General features: G+C 43.7%; 1 protein-coding gene across 3 annotated transcripts in view; it reads left to right on the forward strand.

Annotated features, from left to right (window-relative positions):
• LOC139453955 (pyruvate dehydrogenase phosphatase regulatory subunit, mitochondrial-like) overlaps positions 1–27133 on the forward strand; it is a 64794-nt gene that overhangs the window by 7370 nt on the left and 30291 nt on the right. For all 3 annotated transcript variants that reach the window (XM_071235402.1, XM_071235403.1, XM_071235404.1), the window contains exon 2: positions 8612–9024. In XM_071235402.1, coding sequence (XP_071091503.1) covers positions 8747–9024 — 278 coding nt within the window. In that variant the 5' untranslated portion in view covers positions 8612–8746. The remainder of the gene's footprint in view (positions 1–8611; positions 9025–27133) is intronic.

Genomic DNA, 27133 nt, shown 5'->3' on the forward strand with positions numbered 1-27133 from the left:
CATTTATCACTGAGCCCGCGGGGATTCTGGGTGAGATTCTGGGTCCCCAGCAACTCTGTGTTGTTTTGTGGTAAGAGGCATCTAAATGGATCTGGTGTCAGGATGGGTGACTTGGTTGATGCATGTCATCTTATCCCAATTGAGTGGAACGATGCTCATGATGTCAATCACTGGATTGTCTGGGTCAGACATGAATATTTACAGACCACAGTCCTATAGCTGGAATATATCATCATCATGTCAATCCCCTGACACAGCTTTGTCAAAATATTCATATTTCACTTGGCAATGCAATAATGGCATGCATGGCGTGAACACCGCTGAATATGTTGATACGTAATTCCCAGCAGTGCAATAAACCATGCACAAGTGATGTCTTTGGAATTTACTACTTTGCATAAAGTATGTGTGTATTCAGTCACCTGAAATGTCATGAATAAATCACAGGATTAATAAATAATTAGCAAATTATTAGAAAAAACATAAACGATCAGGGTTACAATGAAGTCAATGGCTCACATATGTGGCAGCAGCAGTAAGTAGCAGGACCTTTTATATGTTAGGCCACACAGTTTGTTTTCGGGTCAAGGGCCCCCCCAGCCACTACTGAAAAGTAGCTGGAAAAGAAATAAATTAAATGCGAGGTTTCATTTATGCAAACAAAGACAACTCGCATTATTCTCATTTAATTCACTCTAGCCTTAATATCAAGATTTACAGTAGAAGCTGCTACCTCAAAGCATCTCAAATCATGTATTTAACAATATCTGAGATGACATCACATACCAGATAGGTGAAACCTGTACTGGTAATACCGGCAACAATGTGTACAAGTGATATCCTATGGTAAGATAGTGTATAAAACTATATAGTACAACAGCCACTCATCAGACATACACCACTCATACACCAGCACTTACCAAGACGTATCAATCAATCATACACACATACATTTACTTCTCATTACTGTACAGAGGGGTTTAACATATAATACTTAGTTTATATAAATATTTAGGTTTTGAGTTTTAATACTATCATATACAGATGATAATAACTCACTGAACTGTGAGTTCATTAAGAACTATAAATATATACAAGATTATGTTTCTAATAAATCAAATTAAGAATGCATTCTACAATATATATTATTTCTAATCGCAATATTTAGATACCATCCATATGTACATATGTAAACTTTCTTAATGTTACAGAGCTATGGAATGAATGTTTAAGGTATAAAATACTGAAGTATAAAAACATAACTAATATTATAACTAATTATATATTCTTATAATGTAAATATCATAATACACTAATTAGTTAAAATGGTAACAAGGCCATATAACCTTACTACTAACTAATAAATCTTAACTAAAAGTTATGTACATATGTATAAAGACTTGAGCCTGCCACATACTTCCCCCTGCACCCAAATGACGTCCTTGTCATTTGCTGGTGTTATTAAGTAAAGTGACAATGAGCTGTGACAATGGTCTTGGCCTTGATCGGTCATCTGTTGGGACAGGAGCAGTGGCTCCTCCCCCTGGATCTGTGTCCTGTTCTTCACTGACATTAGCATCTGCTGCTTCTCCTTCTCATGCATCCACTTCTCCTGTACCGGGGTTCTCTGATTCCCGTGGCATGTGGCCGTCACCACCAGAAGAATGGCTGCCTACCTCTACAGTCGACAGATCACCCTACGGCTGTGAGGTAGAATCTCGTTCCAAGGATCCTGCGCTGATGACAGTGGTTTCTTCAGGCTCCGTTGGAAGTTCAACAAGCAGGCTTGAGATGGATCCACGCTCATCTTGATCCGACACTGATGTTTCTGTCTCTGTTTCTGGTTCTTTAAGGTTCTCTGGTCCTGGAGTGGGAGCTGGTTGTATTGGCTCTTCTCCAATTCTCTCTGGTAAAGATCCTATGGGTAAGAGGAGGTTACGATGTAAAGTTCTGTTCCTTCCTTCTCCATTTTCTTCCTTCACAACAAACACTGGTATGCCCAGGTTTGGCTGAGAAAGAACTACGCACAGATCCTCTTCCCAATTGTCAGAGAGCTTGTGCTCTCCCTCAAAGGCTAGAATCTTCACCAGGACGTTGTCTCCAGACTGGACTGTTGCCCCTCTGGCTTTGACATCATACCCTGTCTTCTGTTTCTTCTGGGCTTCCTTTGATGCAGATGTCGAGATCTTGTAGCTCTGTTCCAACCTTGTCTTCAGGGCTTTGACATAGGATGTCAGTGTCTGCTTGTCCTTGTTTATCTCAATCCCAAAGGCAAAGTCGATGGGTAGTCATGCTTCTCTACCAAACATCAGGTAAAATGGGGAGTAACTTTGTTCAATTACACAGCTAGAAGCATATTCTAGGTATAGCTGTGATTATTTCAGTTACATAACTGTCGTACAATATAAAATGTCTTTAACATATAGATAGACTGGAAGCTAATCCTGTTTGTATGAATTTAAGAAATAACAAAAAAATCTGAGGTTAATCTTTTCCTCTTCCTTGGTGTGTTCCAAATGCATGAAAACCTGTGTTTATTTGTATTGGTTGCATTTTGTTTGTTTACTGTTATCATGGTTATGTTTTGTTATTAAGACATTAAAATTTAAATTTAAATAAGTTTTGATTTTAAAAGTTGTTAATGTTCAGAGAAATAGTCAAGCAGTCAATGGACAGTTGATAACATTACTGTCTTTCCAACCTATCCTCACTGTGAAGCCCATTTCTGATGTCACTAAACCTCACTAACCAGCTTGATCTAGTTTAGAATAAACATCTGGAAGCTGACAGGCTTCTACATGCTTCTGTGTTTATGCCTGCGTTATGTCTCCGTGCTTCAGTTGTGTTTATGCCTGCGTTACGTCTCCGTGCTTCACTTGTATTTAGGGGGCACGGTGGCCCAGTCGTCTAAGGCGCCGCGATGCGCTGTGCAGAGTTGCGTCGCTTGGGCACGCCAGAAACCTATGATTGTGGGTTCAAATCCCGGTTCGCCCCGATTATGTTTCTAGGTTTGTCAGTACCATACCCGTGCTCGTGGGTTTCACTGAAGTGGTAAATGTCTGAGACCTGCATCACTTATGGCTTTCCTCCCACATTAAGCTGACACGCCGTGAAATAACTGGAATACTATTAAAAGCGGCGTTAAACCAAACTCACTCACTCTATCACTCACTTGTGTTTATGCCTGCATTCTGTCTCCGTGCTTCAGTTGTGTTTATGCCTGCGCTACGTCTCCGTGCTTCAGTTGTGTTTATGCCTGCGTTACGTCTCCGTGCTGCATCCAACATCAAGCTCGCTCACTCACTCACTCACTCACTCACTCATCTTGTTGCATGCAGCAGGGGATCAGCCATGGAATCCAATCCTACTTGAATCATAAACAATATGTCATAGTACAAGGTAATAGAAAAACAAACATATTAATGGATTATTATTGTACAGAAAGTAATGTGTAATCAAAACTTCATATATATCTGGCCATGATGAATATATATTACATCTATTAGCATACTACATGCTTAATGCACAGTAGGATTCACACAATAAAATTCAGTATTCAGAATGAAAAAAGTATTATCGATCCCTGTGAAAACTGCTTATTATCTACTCTTGTAGGAATGACATTCACTGAGTACAATGATGGATGAAGCTTATTTGTGTTGCCATGTTGTAGTTCCAAAGAGCACACTTGAAGATCTTTGTGAGTGCCTTGTGGCACACTTGAACATCTTTGTGAGTGCCCTGTGGCCATGGTGGCACACCTGAACATCTTTGTGAGTGCCCTGTGGCACACTTAAACATCTTTGTGAATGCCCCATGGCACACCTGAACATCTGTATGAGTGCCCTGTGGCACACTTGAACATCATTGTGAGTGCCCTGTGGCACACTTGAACATCTTTGTGAGTGCCCTGTGGAACACTTGAACATCTTTGTGAGTGTCCTGTGGCACACCTGAACATCTTTGTGAGTGCCCTGTGGCACACTTGAACATCTTTGTGAGTGCCCTGTGGCACACTTGAACATCTTTGTGAGTGCCCTGTGGCACACTTGAACATCTTTGTGAGTGCCCTGTGGCACACCTGAACATCTTTGTGAGTGCCCTATGGCACACATGAACATCTTTGTGAGTGCCCTGTGGCACACTTGAACATCATTTTGAATGCCCTGTGGCACACTTGAACATCTTTGTGAGTGCCCTGTGGAACACTTGAACATCTTTGTGAGTGCCTTGTGGCACACTTGAACATCTTTGTGAGTGCCCTGTGGCACACTTGAACATCTGTGTGAGTGCCCCATGGCACACATGAACATCTTTGTGAGTGCCCTGTGGCACACTTGAACATCTTTGTGAGTGCCCTGTAGAACACTTGAACATCTTTGTGAGTGCCCTGTGGAACACTTGAACATCTTTGTGAGTGCCCTGTGGCACACTTGAACATCTTTGTGAGTGCCCTGTGGCACACTTGAACATCTTTGTGAGTGCCCTGTGGCACATTTGAACATCTTTGTGAGTGCCCTGTGGCACACTTGAACATCTGTGTGAGTGCCCCATGGCACACATGAACATCTTTGTGAGTGCCCTGTGGCACACCTGAACATCTTTGTGAGTGCCCTGTAGAACACTTGAACATCTTTGTGAGTGCCCTGTGGAACACTTGAACATCTTTGTGAGTGCCCTGTGGCACACTTGAACATCTTTGTGAGTGCCCTGTGGCACACTTGAACATCTTTGTGAGTGCCCTGTGGCACACTTGAACATCTTTGTGAGTGCCCTGTGGAACACTTGAACATCATTGTGAGTGCCCTGTGGCACACTTGAACATCTTTGTGAGTGCCCTATGGCACACATGAACATCTTTGTGAGTGCCCTGTGGCACACTTGAACATCTTTGTGAGTGCCCTGTGGCACACATGAACATCTTTGTGAGTGCCCTGTGGCACACCTGAACATCTTTGTGAGTGCCCTGTGGCACACATGAACATCTTTGTGAGTGCCCTGTGACACACTTGAACATCTTTGTGAGTGCCCTGTGACACACTTAAACATCTTTGTGAGTGCCCTGTGGCACACATGAACATCTTTGTGAGTGCCCTGTGGCACACCTGAACATCTTGTACACAGTTATATACACAGATATCTACACAGTTTATATGCCCTGATATTTACACAGTTATATGCCCTGAAATGTACACAGTTATTTGCAGTTACATTACCATGATTACCTTACAACATTTCAAATGGCTTGAGGGGCGGTGGGGTAGCCTAGTGGCTACAGCATTCGCTTGTCAAACTGAAGACTGGGGTTCGATTACCCCATGGGTACACAATGTGTGAAGCCCATTTCCGGTGTCCCCTCCAGAGATATTGCTGGAATATTGCTACAAGCGGCGTCACTCACTCACTCACTCACTCACTCACTCACTCACTCAAGCACTCAAGCACTCACTCACTCAAGCACTCACTCAAGCACTCACTCAAGCACTCACCCACCCACCCAATGGCTAGTTGATGGTAGTAGGTTGTTCTGTGGTTATGATGTTCAGGATAGGGCTATGAGGATGCGAGATAGAGGACATCTCTATTCTTGGGTTTACGTCCCAGTTTGTCACAATGTCTTACTTCTCTATGTAAATGATAATAGCTTCTATAAGGTCCAATCCTATTATTACGGTTGCATATCATCGTTACATATCTAAATACATTGGCACACAGAGGGATAATCTGTGCATGCAGCTGAGACCCCGACAGCCTAGGCCAGTACAAATTCCCCCAGGCTGGTACAAATTTCCAAATGTCCCCATTGTTTTAGCATTACAAGGGCAATTCATCTTTACCCAGGCCAGTAAAACTTTTGAGTTTGGTTCTAAGCCTGGGTAATAAATGGGATACAAAACAAGGCTTATCATATCAAGTTTGTGTCCCTAGTGAAAATAATTTTCTTTGTAAAACTTGGGACAGTCACAGAGCAATATTATTCTACTCTGGATATCAACTTGATATGAAAGGGGAACGGGTTTGTATTGGCAGTGTGAGAGCTGGTGAATTGCCCTTCATACATGATCATATAATGTATATTTGACCTTCATTTTCCTTAATAGTGGCAGTTGAAGGTCTTCCAAATCATTTTCAAAGGCTGTCTCTTCCCGTATTGATCTTGTCGGACGCCCTTTGAACACTGGCAGACGAAGGATCATAATACCCAGGTTGTGTAGTGTGTTCAGTACATGCAGTACAGTAAAGGAACAGTACATGCATGGTTCTGGGTGTTCTTAAAGGAACAGTACATGCATGGTTCTGGGTGTACTTAAAGGGACAGTACATGCATGGTTCTGGGTGTTCTTAAAGGAACACTACATGCATGGTTCTGACTGTACTTAAAGGAACACTACATGCATGGTTCTGGGTGTACTTAAAGGGACAGTACATGCATGGTTCTGACTGTACTTAAAGGGACAGTACATGCATGGTTCTGACTGTACTTAAAGGGACAGTACATGCATGGTTCTGACTGTACTTAAAGGGACAGTACATGCATGGTTCTGGGTGTTCTTAAAGGAACACTACATGCATGGTTCTGGGTGTTCTTAAAGGAACACTACATGCATGGTTCTGGGTGTTCTTAAAGGAACACTACATGCATGGTTCTGACTGTACTTAAAGGGACAGTACATGCATGGTTCTGACTGTACTTAAAGGGACAGTACATGCATGATTCTGACTGTACTTAAAGGAACAGTACATGCATGGTTCTGGGTGTTCTTAAAGGGACAGTACATGCATGGTTCTGGGTGTACTTAAAGGGACAGTACATGCATGGTTCTGACTGTACTTAAAGGCATAGTACATGCATGGTTCTGGGTGTTCTTAAAGGGATAGTACATGCATGGTTCTGGGTGTACTTAAAGGAACAGTACATGCATGGTTCTGACTGTACTTAAAGGGACAGTACATGCATGGTTCTGACTGTACTTAAAGGGATAGTACATGCATGGTTCTGGGTGTACTTAAAGGGACAGTACATGCATGGTTCTGGGTGTACTTAAAGGAACAGTACATGCATGGTTCTGACTGTACTTAAAGGCATAGTACATGCATGGTTCTGACTGTACTTAAAGGGATAGTACATGCATGGTTCTGGGTGTACTTAAAGGGACAGTACATGCATGGTTCTGGGTGTACTTAAAGGAACAGTACATGCATGGTTCTGGGTGTTCTTAAAGGGACAGTACATGCATGGTTCTGGGTGTACTTAAAGGGACAGTACATGCATGGTTCTGACTGTACTTAAAGGCATAGTACATGCATGGTTCTGGGTGTTCTTAAAGGGATAGTACATGCATGGTTCTGGGTGTACTTAAAGGAACAGTACATGCATGGTTCTGACTGTACTTAAAGGGACAGTACATGCATGGTTCTGACTGTACTTAAAGGGATAGTACATGCATGGTTCTGGGTGTACTTAAAGGGACAGTACATGCATGGTTCTGGGTGTACTTAAAGGAACAGTACATGCATGGTTCTGACTGTACTTAAAGGCATAGTACATGCATGGTTCTGACTGTACTTAAAGGGATAGTACATGCATGGTTCTGGGTGTACTTAAAGGGACAGTACATGCATGGTTCTGGGTGTACTTAAAGGAACAGTACATGCATGGTTCTGACTGTACTTAAAGGAACAGTACATGCATGGTTCTGGGTGTACTTAAAGGGACAGTACATGCATGGTTCTGGGTGTACTTAAAGGAACAGTACATGCATGGTTCTGACTGTACTTAAAGGAACAGTACATGCATGGTTCTGACTGTACTTAAAGGGATAGTACATGCATGGTTCTGGGTGTACTTAAAGGGACAGTACATGCATGGTTTTGGGTGTACTTAAAGGGATAGTGCATGCATGGTTCTGGGTGTACTTAAAGGGACAGACAAGGGATTCAGTTCCCAAGCCTGGGGACACCCACCAAAGTATAACACTGCCATGTTTCAACCTAGGACACCCACTACAGTATAACACTGCCATGTTTCAACCTAGGACACCCACCACAGTATAACACTGCCATGTTTCAACCTAGGACACCCACCACAGTATAACACTGCCATGTTTCAACCTAGGACACCCACCACAGTATAACACTGCCATGTTTCAACCTAGGACACCCACCACAGTATAACACTGCCATGTTTCAACCTAGGACACCCACCACAGTATAACACTGCCATGTTTCAACCTAGGACACCCACCACAGTATAACACTGTCATGTTTAATCTTTGGGGTTGGTTGATGTCTTTGGGGTGTCAAGTCTTGTCATAATCTTCTTTTTTCCCCCCAAACTTAACTTTGACATACATTTCAGTATCATTTTGTGTTTTAAGTATATTAACTGAGCTGTCAAGGCAGACAGAAGGTTGAGTTGACATGGACAAGTGGCCGCTCTTGTACATGCCACTTGAAGTAACACGTTGCGCATGTGTTCATCATGTTTGATGCATGACGCCGTTCTCTTGTACTGTTATAGTTATGTGTGCAGGGCCAGGCGTACAGAAGCTTTGTGATTGCTGAAGCAAGACAGGAGACAAGTGTAAACTGGTTACTGTTTATTCAACAGGTAGACACGTCAGGCCATATCAAGCAATGGATTAATGCAATAGATGATCCCACACAAGCAGCTTTACCTTGATGGGATATCGCCGAGGACTGTGAGGCAGAGTGGAGCTCAAGCGCCAAGGTCCTGACTATCAAGATGTATCAAGGCTCTCTGTCAAGATGCTGTTCACTAACAAGGGCGTGGATCCCTGCACCCAGGGCTGCCAGCAGGAAACGGCCCATGGATTGTATCACGAAGCAATATTTAGGGCTGAGCAGTGGGACACTGGACAGGAGGAGGTACTGCACGGGCGTGTCCTCCGTACCCCAGCAAGCTAGGGTGGTCATCTGTGGCGGCGGTGTGGTGGGGTCCTCCGTGGCGTACCACCTGGCGGAGAGGGGCGTGACGGATGTTCTGCTGCTTGAACAGGGAAGGTAGGTGTGACAGCAAGACCTGCAGTCCCAGAGATAATATTTTTAATCATATATCTACAAAATGGAAAACTATAAAAAAAAGACTTCCCATAGACGAGCCAAGAACAATGCTTAATTTCAGCCAGATCTGAGGCAATCTAGACTTGCCAAATCGGGAGTTGGAATTTTTGTTTAACATATTCTCTGGCATCTGGAAGACAGATTAGCCTTTGTGGGGTAGAGTGGGGATGTCGGGTGAGGCAGGGTGGGGTGGGGTGGGGTGGGTGGGTATATGAGGGTGTGTGGAGACAGACTAGGCTTTGTGGGGTAGAGTGGGGATGTCGGGTCAGGAGGGGGGGGGGTGTATATGAGGGTGTGTGGAGACAGACTAGCCTTTGTGGGGTAGAGTGGGGATGTCGGGTCACGAGAGGGGGGGGGGGGTATATGAGGGTGTGTGGAGACAGACTAGCCTTTGTGGGGTAGAGCGGGGATGTCGGGTCAGGAGGGGGGGGGGTGTATATGAGGGTGTGTGGAGACAGACTAGCCTTTGTGGGGTAGAGTGGGGATGTCGTTAAGGTGGGGTTGTGTGTATATGAGGGTGTGTGGAGACAGACTAGCCTTTGTGGGGTATGTTGGGGATTTTCTGGTGAGGAGGGGTGTGTGTTTATGAGGGTGTGTGGAGACAGACTAGCCTTTGTGGGGTAGAGTGGGGATGTCGGGTGAGGAGGGGTGTGTGTTTATGAGGGTGTGTGGAGACAGGCTAGCCTTTGTGGGGTAGAGTGGGGATGTTGGGTGAGGCGGGGTGGGGTGGGGTGGGGTGGTATATGAGGGTGTGTGGAGACAGACTAGGCTTTGTGGGGTAGAGTGGGGATGTCGGGTCAGGAGGGGTGGGGTGGGGTGGGGGGGTATATGAGGGTGTGTGGAGACAGACTAGGCTTTGTGGGGTAGAGTGGGGATGTCGGGTCAGGAGGGGTGGGGTGGGGTGGGGGGGTATATGAGGGTGTGTGGAGACAGACTAGGCTTTGTGGGGTAGAGTGGGGATGTCGGGTCAGGAGGGGGGGGGTGTATATGAGGGTGTGTGGAGACAGACTAGCCTTTGTGGGGTAGAGTGGGGATGTCGGGTCAGGAGAGGGGGGGGGGGTATATGAGGGTGTGTGGAGACAGACTAGGCTTTGTGGGGTAGAGTGGGGATGTCGGGTCAGGAGGGGGGGGGTGTATATGAGGGTGTGTGGAGACAGACTAGCCTTTGTGGGGTAGAGTGGGGATGTCGGGTCAGGAGAGGGGGGGGTGGGTATATGAGGGTGTGTGGAGACAGACTAGCCTTTGTGGGGTAGAGTGGTGATGTCGGGTGAGGCAGGGGGGTGTATATGAGGGTGTGTGGAGACAGGCTAGCCTTTGTGGGGTAGAGTGGGGATGGCGTTAAGGTGGGGTTGTGTGTATATGAGGGTGTGTGGAGACAGACTAGCCTTTGTGGGGTATGTTGGGGATTTTCTGGTGAGGAGGGGTGTGTGTTTATGAGGGTGTGTGGAGACAGACTAGCCTTTGTGGGGTAGAGTGGGGATGTCGGGTGAGGAGGGGTGTGTGTTTATGAGGGTGTGTGGAGACAGGCTAGCCTTTGTGGGGTAGAGTGGGGATGTTGGGTGAGGCGGGGTGTGTGTGTGTGTTTATGAGGGGGTGTGGAGACAGACTAGCCTTTGTGGGGTAGAGTGGGGATGTTGGGTGAGGCGGGGTGTGTGTGTGTGTTTATGAGGGTGTGTGGAGACAGACTAGCCTTTGTGGGGTAGAGCGGGGATGTCGGGTGAGGGGGGTTTGTGTGTTTATGAGGGTGTGTGGAGACAGACTAGCCTTTGTGGGGTAGAGTGGGGATGTCGGGTGAGGTGGGGGGTATATGAGGGTGTGTGGAGACAGGCTAGCCTTTGTGGGGTAGAGTGGGGATGTAGGTTGAGGCGGGGTGTGTGTGTGTGTGGAGACAGGCTAGCCTTTGTGGGGTAGAGCGGGGATGTCAGGTGAGGGGGGGTGTGTGTATATGAGGGTGTGTGGAGACAGACTAGCCTTTGTGAGATAGAGTGGGGATGTTGGGTGAGGGGGTGTGTGTGTGGAGACAGACTAGCCTTTGTGGGGTAGAGTGGGGATGTCGGGTGAGGCGGGGGTTTGTATATGAGTGTGTGGAGACAGACTAGCCTTTGTGGGGTAGAGTGGGGATGTCGGGTGAGGCGGGGGTTTGTATATGAGTGTGTGGAGACAGACTAGCCTTTGTAGGGTAGAGTGGGGATGTCGGGTGAGGCGGGGGTTTGTATATGAGTGTGTGGAGACAGACTAGCCTTTGTGGGGTAGAGTGGGGATGTCGGGTGAGGCGGGGGTGTGTATATGAGTGTGTGGAGACAGACTAGCCTTTGTGGGGTAGAGTGGGGATGTCGGGTGAGGCGGGGGTTTGTATATGAGTGTGTGGAGACAGACTAGCCTTTGTGGGGTAGAGTGGGGATGTCGGCTGAGGCGGGGGTGTGTATATGAGTGTGTGGAGACAGACTAGCCTTTGTGGGGTAGAGTGGGGATGTCGGGTAAGGTGAGGTGTGTGTATATGAGTGTGTGTGGAGACAGACTAGCCTTTGTGGGGTAGAGTGGGGATGTCGGGGGTGTGTATATGAGAGTGTTATGACTGTATGACTTTTGTATTTCACTGATAATGTGGAATTTATGGAAGAATTGTGTCTACTTTTAACATGTTTAATATTTCTGTTAACATGGTTAAATACTAATATCTCTATCAATTCTAAAATGTCAGAAAGCAATTTATATTCAACATTCCATTAGCTGCCCTGGTAATCATGGCAATAGACTGTACAACTCACGTTTTTTGTCACATGTGATGACTGTAATTAAGTTAAGACAGCTCTGAATATGTTAAACATATGTGATAAACATATGATATATTATTGACCTTGTTAGCCACTATTGTAGGGATGACTCTATACTTCTGTTATATAGGATTACACATGTGTTCAATAAGCACATCTTATTTGTCTGTCAGTACAGGTATTTAAATATTGACTTTCACTTTTTGTGAATTCATTGGAATATGAACATTCATAGAGTGAGGGCCAAATTGTATGAACTTCGTAGCTTACGAGGTTGTCATGGTATTGGTTTGACAGTGTTTTCGGGTGTCATGGTGTTGGTGTGACAGTGTTTTCGGGTGTCATGGTGTTGGTGTGACAGTGTTTTCGGGTATCATGGTGTTGGTGTGACAGTGTTTTAGGGTGTCATGGTATTGGTTTGACAGTGTTTTCGGGTGTCATGGTGTTGGTGTGACAGTGTTTTCGGGTGTCATGGTGTTGGTGTGACAGTGTTTTAGGGTGTCATGGTGTTGGTGTGACAGTGTTTTCGGGTGTCATGGTGTTGGTGTGACAGTGTTTTAGGGTGTCATGGTGTTGGTGTGACAGTGTTTTCGGGTATCATGGTGTTGGTGTGACAGTGTTTTCGGGTGTCATGGTGTTGGTGTGACAGTGTTTTCGGGTGTCATGGTGTTGGTGTGACAGTGTTTTCGGGTGTCATGGTGTTGATGTGACAGTGTCCGGGTGTCATGTTGTTGGTGTGATAGTGTTTGCTTCCAATGTGGGTCTTGTGTGACAAATTCTAAGGACCTGTGAAGATCCGGGGTAGAATAGATCTTCAGCAACCCATGCTTGTCGTAAGAGGCGACTAAAAGGATCAGGTGGTCAGACTCTCTGACTTGGTTGATGAATGCCATAGTATCCCAATTGCGCGGAGTGATGCTCATGATGTCAATCACTGTATTGTCTGGTCCAGACTTGATTATTTACAGACCACCGTCATATAGCTGGAATATTACTGAGTGCAGCGTTAAACCCAGAATAATCTGCATTACAAATTTCAATTTGGATGCTATCAAATTTCCTACAATCAATTTTCTAAATTAGTCAACAGAAAAATTAGTCGGTGGTTCAACATGAGTCTGGGTATTCCATTAGCATGACTTTTGATAATAAATGTATTTGTAATTTAATGTTCTAACTTCCGTTCTCCAAGTTGAGGTTCACGACTCTTCATGGTGACAGATTGCTACTTGAGCTGTGCAGAATGATTGCATTACATGTGCAAGATAACCTTTCAAGTGGGGTGTTATTTTTGTGGTTTCTTTTGTAGCAAATACCAGTACTTTGTCTGCACAATGCTACATTGTCTGCACAATGCTACATTGTCATAATCAGGTTTAATTGACTGCTGATCACACTTACCCCAGTCTTGCCACTCACTGACTCTTCATTGTAACGGGGCGGTCGGGTAGCCTAGTGGTTTAAGCGTTCGCTCGTCACGCCTAAGACCCGGGTTCGATTCCCGACATGGGTACAATATGTGAAGCCCATTTCTGGTGTCCCCCGCCGTGATATTGCTGGAATATTGCTAAAAGCGGCGTAAAACCATACTCACTCACTCACTTCATTGTAACCTTCCATGTCAGATCACATAGGAGCTAAGCATGCTGTGTTTTCAATGCAGAATTGGTTACCTGTAGATTTAACTCCTCTAAACTGAACTTGGAACCGAACACGCAGTGTGAGGTTTCAAATGTTAAGTTTAGCGCGGTTAAATCTACAAGTAACCTAGTTCTACATTGAAAACACAGTACATTTATCTCCATTCTACCATAACTAAATAAAATGGCAACTCTTTGCTAGCACATGTATGAAGCAGCCTGGGTTGAGTCTAGTGTTTTGAGTGGGTTGTCGATCTGAATTACGGAATGACCAACAACATCCTTTAAAGTAAATATGGCGCTCAATATGCTCCAGCAGTTTGTTTACACCATAATATTTCACTCAAACATGTGACAGGCGGTGACAGCAGATAAACACGGAAACTTGGAAAGCTAACATGAGGTGGACAACCCTAAAGAAAACAAAGCAAGCCATGCAAAGCTTCTGTTCAACACCGCACGTCCCCATTATGACATCATATCGCTTATCGTGATGCAAAAGATATGACCTCACAGTTGTAAAGAGAAAAGCACAAAATTTTCTTGCAGGGGAGTGTCATGTTTCTGGATGTTAGGTAATATTTGAAAGAGTTCTCTATACCGAAGGGTAACAAAGATGGCAAGCACAAGAATATAAACAAACAAGGGAGGTCACTCTACCCTGCGAGGTTCCATGGGAGTATTACCAAAGCCTGACAGAACACTTGAAATTGCTTACTGTGAATGAGATTAGACATTCATTAAACTATAATGTCACAGCATTGTAGCCTGATTTTGTGATAATATACTACTATAAGACTCCTTAAATTGAATGTATGTTAGGTTGGGTTTTTTTTGCTGATAAAGTACACACTGAAGTTTCAACATTATGATGTTTTGTTGCAGATGGATGTGTTATCTGTATATGGTTAGAATATGTAAGTCCACATGGTTCATTACTATTAATTATACTGCTCTGTAAAAGTGTTGACACTGTCACGGAACTCCCTACTGGCCTCCAGAGTAAAGTGTGAATTTAGAGCGATTGTTACTATGGTTACAAAACACACCTAGTGCCATAGAATGTACTCTAAACCTCTTTTTCTTTCATTTGTTGGAATTAATTGTCTAGATTTCATGAAGACTTATCCTAGAAAACTTTAAATACTTTGAAGAAATACCATCAGACATTCTTAAGGGTAGTGTTCCCTGTTACTGGTAATAACCAGTTTTTTACTGGTAAAATTAGGCTTGGACCAGTAATTCATGTGACTGCCAGTCCCTGTGGACCGACAAATAAAGTACCTTATAAATCTTTGTTGTTGAACAAAACATCGGCGATATTCGTATATGTATATTTTTCAAACGAAGTCAGCTTGTCTGTTACCATCAGGGTTTCCCCTCGTCTCTTTTTAGCGCAAGGAAGTAACATTTTGTTTTGGTTCAAGGTTAAATATATATTTGTCTCAAAATATTCAGACAAAAAAGAGAAAATTGTGACTGAATTTTGTGTGAATGATGTATAGATCTGACTGAGTTACTTCAGAGATGACGTCATTGCAATTGAACATGATGTTAAAAGAATTATAACCAGGTAATTTTCATTTATCCCGCGATATGCCAAGGAGAGGCACGGGCCACCGAGCCGTGGATGCCCCTGCCTATAATAAAAACAGAAGATGAGATTGGGTTAAATGGCCGAGGGTGTGCAGGTACTAGTGGGCTACTAAGCAGCTAATTGTGTATACCAAAATGCTACCGTTGCCATGGCCACTAGCGTGGCCAATGGCGATTCGCAGCAAGCACTGCTGGCCTGAGACTGCTACCGCTGTCCGGCCCCCACGGTAGCATATTTAAACACTACCATTGCTTGGCAACTCCCACGCTGCCAAAAGCAGCTCCCCGCTGCTGGCCTAAGTCAGACTACCGCTGCCCGGCCCCAAGTAGCCGGCCAAAGCAGATCCCACTGCCTGGCCCCATTAGCAAAACCATTGTGCGACTACCGCTGCGGACCCAACTGTCAGCTACCGCTTGACAAGACGACTTCCGCCGCCGGGCCCATATACGTGGCAACTGTTTGCCCCAACGTACGTTATTTTATGATTCCCTGGCTGAAAAGTCGGGAAAGACAAGGTTCCCACTGAGAAGCAGGTAAACCCGGAAAGGTTCCCGCTGAAAAGCAGGTAGCCTTAAGCACGAGTATTAATTTGGAAGCAAGTTAATTCGTTACTAGCAGTGTAGCCCACAAGAACCCAGCACACTTCGACATAGTTTATTGTTGAGACAGGTATTGGCATATATACATATATACAGCTATTTAGAAGTCATGTTTATTTACATATATCAGAATCGTTTAAAAGGTATGTACATATATACAAGCGCTCTGAAAGCCTATTTACATATGTACAGGTTTATTTACATATATACAATCTGCTCTGCTGGTACCTGTAAAAGAATAAACGCTGAAGAAAAGAAGTGATGAGCATTCCAGGTGAAGAGGACACATCAGGCTGAAAAGGAAAGAAAAGGAGTGGCAAGCTGGGTGGGTGGGTGTGAAAGCGATTAGATACAGTGAACGCGTGTGTACATGAAGAAGGACTGTCCGCGAATGATGGACTGTAACAAAAGGCGGGATGATGCTCGCGCGGGATTATTCCCCGGGCACGGTGCAGAGTGGTGACCCGGGGGTGATTGGGTTACGGACGTAATTAGCCAATGGTTTGGATACGCGCGATAAAGTCATTTAGTAGTTAGTACTAAATGTAAATGTTTTTTTATTTGTTGAAAGTTTGGACTGACAAGAATTAATGGGGACTGGTAATGTTTAGAGTTGGCAGTCCACCAGGACTGGCAGTTTCAAAAGCCAGCCGGAACGCTGCTTAAGGGAGAGTCTTTTGCAAATTTTCACATAAACAAACATACACTAGACTGGTCCGGCAGGTTTAGCTTATGAATAAGAAGAGCTGACAGAAATTCTCAAACATGCCAGGACTCGAATTACCTATAGAAAACATGCAACTGGTGCAAGTTACATGAAGATCCTTAAATCTAGCCTTGCTTGCATTCAAGGGGAAAATCATGGGGAAATAAATCTGACACCCAATCTGTATAACATGGAGCTGCATGAGAATGTCAAGTCAGAACTAGTCCGGGGGCAAAGACTAGCTGTCACTATTTCCTAATTGAAAAATATCCCGGTCCGTAGGTGGAAAAATAAGAAAATTTATGACATGTTGCCTGCAGCGTTGCTTTGTGGCATTCCTTGCCTTTGAGCTCTTTTCATTTTGTAGCGTTGGCATATTTGTAAATGGTGAAAAGAAATTATATTTATGGGTTTTTTTTGTCAGCGGTCGGTGAACGAAATACTAATCTTTAGAAACAGGCCTTATATAGCTCTGCTAATATCAGCTTTTACAAAGAATAAACATTTACTTTGAGGCACATGGACAGAGCTCATCCATGTTGTCAGGGCCAACCGTTTAGGGCCAAGGCCGCAGTAAATGCTCCCAACATTAAGCAAGGCACCTGTATGTAATGCATATAGAAGGGTGAACTAGATCATGTTTGGAATGTTCATTTCGAAACTCGAAACTACGGATTAAGATAGTGACTCAAATGCCTCTTCACCTGGATAGATGTTGATCTTGATAAGAGCTGTCATATTTGCTCAAGATACAAATATCTGGAAATTTGATATCAGTTTCTAGTGAACATTTCCACTTGCGCAACATGTCCATGAAAAATCTGAATTTTGTTTGATGAAACCTTCAAGTAGTGCCAATCTCATTAAAATCAGATCTTAGCTATCGCTAAACAAAGATCTGAGGACATCTCATTACGGGTCACGTCAGAATGACCTTTCATCCAACCAATCAAAGCGTCGCTTACCAGATCATGAAAGTGACAGTCAGAATGTGTTTTCCCATCATGCAACCTAGAAAATGTCAACACGGGGTATTCCGAACGACAGTTACGGCCCGTACAATTGATTCCGTCAAAGTTATAGTTTATCTCTCGCTTCCGTGGGTCAAACATTTGAATGGAGGAGACATTGCACAGTACATGGGAAGTACTGTCATACAATTTCAACCATTTATCATCCAAAACTGGCTCCCAATGGAGATATCGCTTGGATGAGATCAAGCGATATCTACACTGTAGATATTGCTGCAATGAAATGACATCACAATGCTTTGCAGACCATTGTGACGTAACTGGTGACCATGACCTCACAATCAAATGACATCACTAATGGCTCTGCTACTGAAGCTGTTTGCAGTACTTTTTACACTGAAGACACTGCTAATTACTTTCTACAAATTGAAAAAGTTGAAAGAATTATGTTGGATGATAAATAAAATCTCACACTCGTGTCTTTTGATATCAAATATATCAACACTCGTGGATAAAAGTGGCAAAGGCTCGCTTAATACAATGTTTATTCCTAATGCAGGATATTTACCATCCCCAAACACACTTGCGTGATAACCTCTATCATATAATGGGTAGGTTTCTCGGCAGGATAAAGCCAACGGATAAAAACGATATCCGTTGGGGTCATATGCGGATAGAGATGCAAATATCAAAGGTCAAGTAGGGACTACTTTCACTGTTTATAAACAAACATGGCGTCGCCCTTGTCATTCGGCGATCGAGTCAGAATTAACCATCGGGAATCTGGATAAACTACAGGGATAATTGCTATCATTATCAAAAGAACAGTCTAATATACTGAAAATCTGTGTCTAACTGTGACGTAGCTAAGGCATTTTATAAGTTTTGGCAACTTTGGAGATATAAATTTCGTAACAATTTGGCGAGGGCACGAGGCCTAGCCAAACGGGATCAGTAGCCATATCTGTGCTTGTAGACCTCTGCGGCTTGAAAGCTCCTCCACAAATTAAAATAGTTGGATTTGGCGGAAATATGTTTGAATTGTTACCTTGTTTCGTTTTGTCGCTGTGTGTACATCTGTCTACACTTCTTATCATTATGACAGGACAGACCGACTTTCAACGTCTGACCGTGGCCGTGACGTCTCATAGACTAGGGTTAGAGTAGCTTCCCTTTGACAAAGGGCAGTTACTCTAGCGGACAGACCGATGGATTGCCGCGAAAGGCAATTAAAAACAATTGTTGTTTTGCGTATATGTTGCTTCGCCACAGTATAAGAAACAGATTTCAGTTGGAACTATATTGGCGACTGTCACTGTCCGACTGACACATAACTTACCCTGTGACGTAATAAATATTAATGCGCGCATTCCAGGAAAACTCGCAATGTTTCGGTAATGTTTGTGAGTGAGGGAAAGCGATTTTGAAGCACAGAATTAAAGAATGACATTATATAATAAAGAGGTTATCAGGCTTGTGTGTTTGGGGATGGTAAATATCCTGTATTAGGAATAAACACTATGTATTTAGCTCGCCAAGGCTCGCTTAATACAATGTTTATTCCTAATGCAGGATATTTTCCATCCCCAAACACACTCGCGTGATAACCTCTATATATTAGACATTTGGGAATGTTTGTTTGTTCAGTTTTCAAAATTTTAATTGAGAACTTTGCCAACATATTTTTCAAGCGTATTCTGAAATGGAAGTCGCCAGGTTGAAACGAGTACCATAAAGCTCGAGAAAGCTGGTTTCTAATTGGCTGACCTTTTCAGTGGTTGGTCAAAGTTCGCGAAAGGTCGTTCTGACGTGACCCGTAATGGGATGTCCTCAGATCTTTGTTTAGCGGCAGCGAGAACTTAGATCTGATTTTAATGAGATTGAAGTAGTGCAGAGTTGTGTCCCTTTATTTACCAGGATCTCATGGACATGCAGGGTTCAAGTTTCTTAGACTGTCAGCATCACTGACTATTTGTGCTGGTGATTAGGTGCTTCACTCTGGGAGAGTGGGTTCGAATCCCGGATGTTTCCGATCTGTCTTCTCTAGGTATACTTGTGACACAGATTCAAACACCGAGCCCACAATGTTGATGCATGGTCAGAGAGTGATTAAAGTATTCACCCGTTATGCTGAATGCCCCGGTTCGATTCTCAAAATGGGTACAAAAGTTCATTTCTGGTTTCCCACTGTGCTAAAAACGCTGCGTAGAACCCATCTCACTCATTGTCGCCTGGTCCAAGACACAGGATTAGAAGCAGACAAACATGGAGGTGTCCACCTTGCTGGGATGGTTTGCCCAAGCATGATTACAGTGTCACACACAACTTGATGGATTGCGATGCACTGCCAGGTCATCCCTCACGAAGGCGTGGCATGCTCGTGTTGCAGTCATATTTATTATCTTTATATATTCATCCATCACATGTCTTGTTGCCTGAATATGGTTTACAATAGATAGTATAGCTGTTTTCTCCTTGGCTGAAAGTAGTGTACCGACTCTGTCAGTATTGTACAGGTCTGCTGTATAAGCTCGAATTCCAACCTGTGGGCTCTGAGTTCATTCTGCATGCATGCACACTGAAGGATGTGTCATGTCATATATTTAGGTTATTACATGCTTGATGTTTGTTTGTTTCTTGTTTAAAGCCCCACTCAGCAATATTCCAGCTATATGTCTGCGAACAAATAATCGTGTCTGGCCGAGACAATCCAGTGGATGATATCATGAGTATTGATCTATGCAATTGGGATACGATGACACACATCAACCAATTCAGTGAACCAGACCACCAAGCTGGCACAAAAAAACATCTGTAAAAGTATAATGTGTGGACTATATGTAACATCAATAATTACAGGGACTTCCTATTTATTGATTTTCGGCAACATATTCATGGTTTAGATCAATAAACTTATACACAAAATGTAGACTTGAAGTTTATGACAGGACCATCTGCGATCATGCTGAACAGCCAGAGTAGACACATGACGAAGCTGCACGTACAGCTGACAGACCAATCAACAGAATGAGGCACATTTGGCTGTGTTTATTTATTAATAGAAGCCAGGTCAATTGTTCAGTGCAAAAAATAGAAGCCAGGCCTCTAATAGACGATAAATTGATGCAATTAATTATCTCTTTTTGGGACCTAATTTACATAATGAGGACTCCCTTTCTCTTCCGGTAACTCCACGATATGTATAAATAGAAGCGGGGCCTCCAATCGACGCCGGGTCAAAGGCTTGTCCGAAATAAATAGAAGCCCTGGCGCCTGATAGAGGAAATACGGTAGACAATTAATACACCTCACAGCGTTAAAAACTGGCATTGGTCCTATAGTCCTGGCCAAACTGCCCAATAAATAAGGTATCATAGTGACTAGTAGAAATTTGCCACTTTTATATGTTTGCTATAAGTGGACAAAAAATGTTAGATTCTACTGCTGCCTCATTGTAGTTAGCCTCTTGTAGAATTAACGCCGCAAAATTGAATGTGGAACAGAATGCACAGTATGGGGTATCAAATGTTAGATTTAGCACAGTAACCTATTGAAAATGCAGTAGGTTTATCTCCTAATTAAATATCAAGGGAAAACTATCTATATCCAGTGTGAAAAACATTGGATAAAATACTGAATGTCTCTAAACCATTTGTGGATCTGTTTTGTGGAGAGTGTGTGTAGGAGGAGATCCCTGTTCTGGCCATCGGATGGCTCCAGAGACCAACTGAGGATGTATATAGAGTGTGTGTAGGAGGAGATCCCAGTTCTGGCCATCAGTGGGCTCCAGAGACCATCTGTGGATGTTTATAGAGTATATGTAGGAGGAGATCCCAGTTCTGGCCATCAGTGGGCTCCAGAGACCATCTGTGGATGTTTATAGAGTATATGTAGGAGAAGATCCCAGTTCTGGCCATCAGTGGGCTCCAGAGACCATCTGTGGATGTATATAGAGTATGTGTAGGAGGAGATCCCAGTTCTGGCCATCAGTGGGCTCCAGAGACCATCTGTGGATGTATATAGAGTATATGTAGGAGAAGATCCCAGTTCTGGCCATCAGTGGGCTCCAGAGACCATCTGTGGATGTATATAGAGTATGTGTAGGAAAAGATCCCTGTTCTGGCCATCAGTGGGCTCCAGAGACCAACTGAGGATGTATATAGAGTGTGTGTAGGAGGAGATCCCAGTTCTGGCCATCAGTGGGCTCCAGAGACCATCTGTGGATGTATATAGAGTATGTGTAGGAGGAGATCCGTGTTCTGGCCATCAGTGGGCTCCAGAGACCATCTGTGGATGTATATAGAGTATGTGTAGGAGGAGATCCCAGTTCTGGCCATCAGTGGGCTCCAGAGACCATCTGTGGATGTTTATAGAGTATGTGTAGGAGGAGATCCCAGTTCTGGCCATCAGTGGGCTCCAGAGACCATCTGTGGATGTATATAGAGTATATGTAGGAGAAGATCCCAGTTCTGGCCATCAGTGGGCTCCAGAGACCATCTGTGGATGTATATAGAGTATGTGTAGGAGAAGATCCCAGTTCTGGCCATCAGTGGGCTCCAGAGACCATCTGTGGATGTTTATAGAGTATGTGTAGGAGAAGATCCCTGTTCTGGCCATCAGTGGGCTCCAGAGACCATCTGTGGATGTTTATAGAGTATGTGTAGGAGAAGATCCCTGTTCTGGCCATCAGTGGGCTCCAGAGACCATCTGTGGATGTTTATAGAGTATTTTAAGACTACTACATCAATGTCAGCAGCCATTTGTCAAAAGGAGGTTGCATATCCTGGCAGTCAACAAAAGGTTTGACCTCCAGATGTCCACTGGATGTTATCTCAGAAATTACTGGATTCTCCGTAATAAGTGCCCTGGGTGATCAGAAAATTGACGAAAGGTGGCACTTATTAAACTATAAACAAAAAAGGTTCAAAGGTTGAGCGGTAGTGACAAACTTAGTTCAAACGTCTATGAAACTTATACTTGTCCTATAATAGTTACAAGGAGATTGTGTACCTTTTCTCTGCTTCTGTTTTCTGGACAAACATCTGTGAAATACACTAGAGATGTGGACCGAAGCATACATTGTCGGCCTTAAAAGGGATGCATGTAAAGATTACTTACAGATTGATCTAGAAGGTGGTCAAGGAGGGGTTATGAATTAAGCTAACATTTCATATGGTGAATACAGTTTGTGTTGTCCACGTGCCCTTGATGTCTTCTCCTACGGTATGTGAATTGATGGGTGCCCTAGATCTTTAACTTTAAACATAATGCTTTTCCCGGATCCCTGGACACTTATATAACAAGCAGATGGAACTATTTTCTGTAACAGGAAGTTAAATAGACTCATTGTTTTGTTGATTCATTGCCATGAGGTACATGAGGCTGTTGTGTTCGCTGTGTTTACAATGACTGGGTTTCTTCTCGAGGCCTCGCAAGTGATAGGAACGTTGTAAGAAGGGTTGCTTTATCTAGCTGTCTTCACGTCTGGGATAACAGTGTGTGTGTGTGTGTGTGTGTGTGTGTGTGTGTGTGTGTGTGTGTGTGTGTGTGTGTGTGTGTGTGTGTGTGTGTGTGTCTGTGTGTGTGTGTCTGTGTGTGTCTGTGTATGTGTCTGTGTCTGCCTTTCTGTGTGTGTGTGTCTGTGTCTGTGTTTCGAAACCAGACAAACCAGTGATTGATAATATGAGCAACGGTCTTTGCCATAGGGGTACAATGAAACACTATCAACAAGGTCACCGAGTCTGACTATCCATTTAGTTGCCTCCATTTGGTTGCTGACGATAAATTCTAACAAGGGGAGACAACTCAGTAGTGGTAAACTACCAGTAGGAGGAGTGGGCAGCAGGAATGACGACTGCCGCTATTCATTTATTGAAGGAGGTCATGCTTTTTGTAATCAACATGAAGTAGTGCAGAGTTGTGTCCCTTTATTTACCAGGATCTCATGGACATGCAGGGTTCAAGTTTCTTATACTGTCAGCATCACTGACTTTTTGTGCTGGTGATTAGGTGCTTCACTCTGGGAGATTGGGTTCGAATCCCGGATGTTTCCGATCTGTCTTCTCTAGGTATACTTGTGACACAGATTCAAACACCGAGCCCACAATGTTGATGCATGGTCAGAGAGTGATTAAAGTATTCACCCGTTATGCTGAATGCCCCGGTTCGATTCTCAAAATGGGTACAAAAGTTCATTTCTGGTTTCCCACTGTGCTAAAAACGCTGCGTAGAACCCATCTCACTCATTGTCGCCTGGTCCAAGACACAGGATTAGAAGCAGACAAACATGGAGGTGTCCACCTTGCTGGGATGGTTTGCCCAAGCATGATTACAGTGTCACACACAACTTGATGGATTGCGATGCACTGCCAGGTCATCCCTCACGAAGGCGTGGCATGCTCGTGTTGCAGTCATATTTATTATCTTTATATATTCATCCATCACATGTCTTGTTGCCTGAATATGGTTTACAATAGATAGTATAGCTGTTTTCTCCTTGGCTGAAAGTAGTGTACCGACTCTGTCAGTATTGTACAGGTCTGCTGTATAAGCTCGAATTCCAACCTGTGGGCTCTGAGTTCATTCTGCATGCATGCACACTGAAGGATGTGTCATGTCATATATTTAGGTTATTACATGCTTGATGTTTGTTTGTTTCTTGTTTAAAGCCCCACTCAGCAATATTCCAGCTATATGTCTGCGAACAAATAATCGTGTCTGGCCGAGACAATCCAGTGGATGATATCATGAGTATTGATCTATGCAATTGGGATACGATGACACACATCAACCAATTCAGTGAACCAGACCACCAAGCTGGCACAAAAAAACATCTGTAAAAGTATAATGTGTGGACTATATGTAACATCAATAATTACAGGGACTTCCTATTTATTGATTTTCGGCAACATATTCATGGTTTAGATCAATAAACTTATACACAAAATGTAGACTTGAAGTTTATGACAGGACCATCTGCGATCATGCTGAACAGCCAGAGTAGACACATGACGAAGCTGCACGTACAGCTGACAGACCAATCAACAGAATGAGGCACATTTGGCTGTGTTTATTTATTAATAGAAGCCAGGTCAATTGTTCAGTGCAAAAAATAGAAGCCAGGCCTCTAATAGACGATAAATTGATGCAATTAATTATCTCTTTTTGGGACCTAATTTACATAATGAGGACTCCCTTTCTCTTCCGGTAACTCCACGATATGTATAAATAGAAGCGGGGCCTCCAATCGACGCCGGGTCAAAGGCTTGTCCGAAATAAATAGAAGCCCTGGCGCCTGATAGAGGAAATACGGTAGACAATTAATACACCTCACAGCGTTAAAAACTGGCATTGGTCCTATAGTCCTGGCCAAACTGCCCAATAAATAAGGTATCATAGTGACTAGTAGAAATTTGCCACTTTTATCTGTTTGCTATAAGTGGACAAAAAATGTTAGATTCTACTGCTGCCTCATTGTAGTTAGCCTCTTGTAGAATTAACGCCGCAAAATTGAATGTGGAACAGAATGCACAGTATGGGGTATCAAATGTTAGATTTAGCACAGTAACCTATTGAAAATGCAGTAGGTTTATCTCCTAATTAAATATCAAGGGAAAACTATCTATATCCAGTGTGAAAAACATTGGATAAAATACTGAATGTCTCTAAACCATTTGTGGATCTGTTTTGTGGAGAGTGTGTGTAGGAGGAGATCCCTGTTCTGGCCATCGGATGGCTCCAGAGACCAACTGAGGATGTATATAGAGTGTGTGTAGGAGGAGATCCCAGTTCTGGCCATCAGTGGGCTCCAGAGACCATCTGTGGATGTTTATAGAGTATATGTAGGAGGAGATCCCAGTTCTGGCCATCAGTGGGCTCCAGAGACCATCTGTGGATGTTTATAGAGTATATGTAGGAGAAGATCCCAGTTCTGGCCATCAGTGGGCTCCAGAGACCATCTGTGGATGTATATAGAGTATGTGTAGGAGGAGATCCCAGTTCTGGCCATCAGTGGGCTCCAGAGACCATCTGTGGATGTATATAGAGTATATGTAGGAGAAGATCCCAGTTCTGGCCATCAGTGGGCTCCAGAGACCATCTGTGGATGTATATAGAGTATGTGTAGGAAAAGATCCCTGTTCTGGCCATCAGTGGGCTCCAGAGACCAACTGAGGATGTATATAGAGTGTGTGTAGGAGGAGATCCCAGTTCTGGCCATCAGTGGGCTCCAGAGACCATCTGTGGATGTATATAGAGTATGTGTAGGAGGAGATCCGTGTTCTGGCCATCAGTGGGCTCCAGAGACCATCTGTGGATGTATATAGAGTATGTGTAGGAGGAGATCCCAGTTCTGGCCATCAGTGGGCTCCAGAGACCATCTGTGGATGTTTATAGAGTATGTGTAGGAGGAGATCCCAGTTCTGGCCATCAGTGGGCTCCAGAGACCATCTGTGGATGTATATAGAGTATATGTAGGAGAAGATCCCAGTTCTGGCCATCAGTGGGCTCCAGAGACCATCTGTGGATGTATATAGAGTATGTGTAGGAGAAGATCCCAGTTCTGGCCATCAGTGGGCTCCAGAGACCATCTGTGGATGTTTATAGAGTATGTGTAGGAGAAGATCCCTGTTCTGGCCATCAGTGGGCTCCAGAGACCATCTGTGGATGTTTATAGAGTATGTGTAGGAGAAGATCCCTGTTCTGGCCATCAGTGGGCTCCAGAGACCATCTGTGGATGTTTATAGAGTATTTTAAGACTACTACATCAATGTCAGCAGCCATTTGTCAAAAGGAGGTTGCATATCCTGGCAGTCAACAAAAGGTTTGACCTCCAGATGTCCACTGGATGTTATCTCAGAAATTACTGGATTCTCCGTAATAAGTGCCCTGGGTGATCAGAAAATTGACGAAAGGTGGCACTTATTAAACTATAAACAAAAAAGGTTCAAAGGTTGAGCGGTAGTGACAAACTTAGTTCAAACGTCTATGAAACTTATACTTGTCCTATAATAGTTACAAGGAGATTGTGTACCTTTTCTCTGCTTCTGTTTTCTGGACAAACATCTGTGAAATACACTAGAGATGTGGACCGAAGCATACATTGTCGGCCTTAAAAGGGATGCATGTAAAGATTACTTACAGATTGATCTAGAAGGTGGTCAAGGAGGGGTTATGAATTAAGCTAACATTTCATATGGTGAATACAGTTTGTGTTGTCCACGTGCCCTTGATGTCTTCTCCTACGGTATGTGAATTGATGGGTGCCCTAGATCTTTAACTTTAAACATAATGCTTTTCCCGGATCCCTGGACACTTATATAACAAGCAGATGGAACTATTTTCTGTAACAGGAAGTTAAATAGACTCATTGTTTTGTTGATTCATTGCCATGAGGTACATGAGGCTGTTGTGTTCGCTGTGTTTACAATGACTGGGTTTCTTCTCGAGGCCTCGCAAGTGATAGGAACGTTGTAAGAAGGGTTGCTTTATCTAGCTGTCTTCACGTCTGGGATAACAGTGTGTGTGTGTGTGTGTGTGTGTGTGTGTGTGTGTGTGTGTGTGTGTGTGTGTGTGTGTGTGTGTGTGTGTGTGTCTGTGTGTGTGTGTCTGTGTGTGTCTGTGTATGTGTCTGTGTCTGCCTTTCTGTGTGTGTGTGTCTGTGTCTGTGTTTCGAAACCAGACAAACCAGTGATTGATAATATGAGCAACGGTCTTTGCCATAGGGGTACAATGAAACACTATCAACAAGGTCACCGAGTCTGA

The sequence above is a fragment of the Haliotis cracherodii genome, unplaced genomic scaffold (genome assembly GCF_022045235.1).
Source record: "Haliotis cracherodii isolate W230 unplaced genomic scaffold, xgHalCrac1.p SCAF_10, whole genome shotgun sequence".
NCBI classification, from domain to species: Eukaryota; Metazoa; Mollusca; class Gastropoda; order Lepetellida; family Haliotidae; genus Haliotis; species Haliotis cracherodii.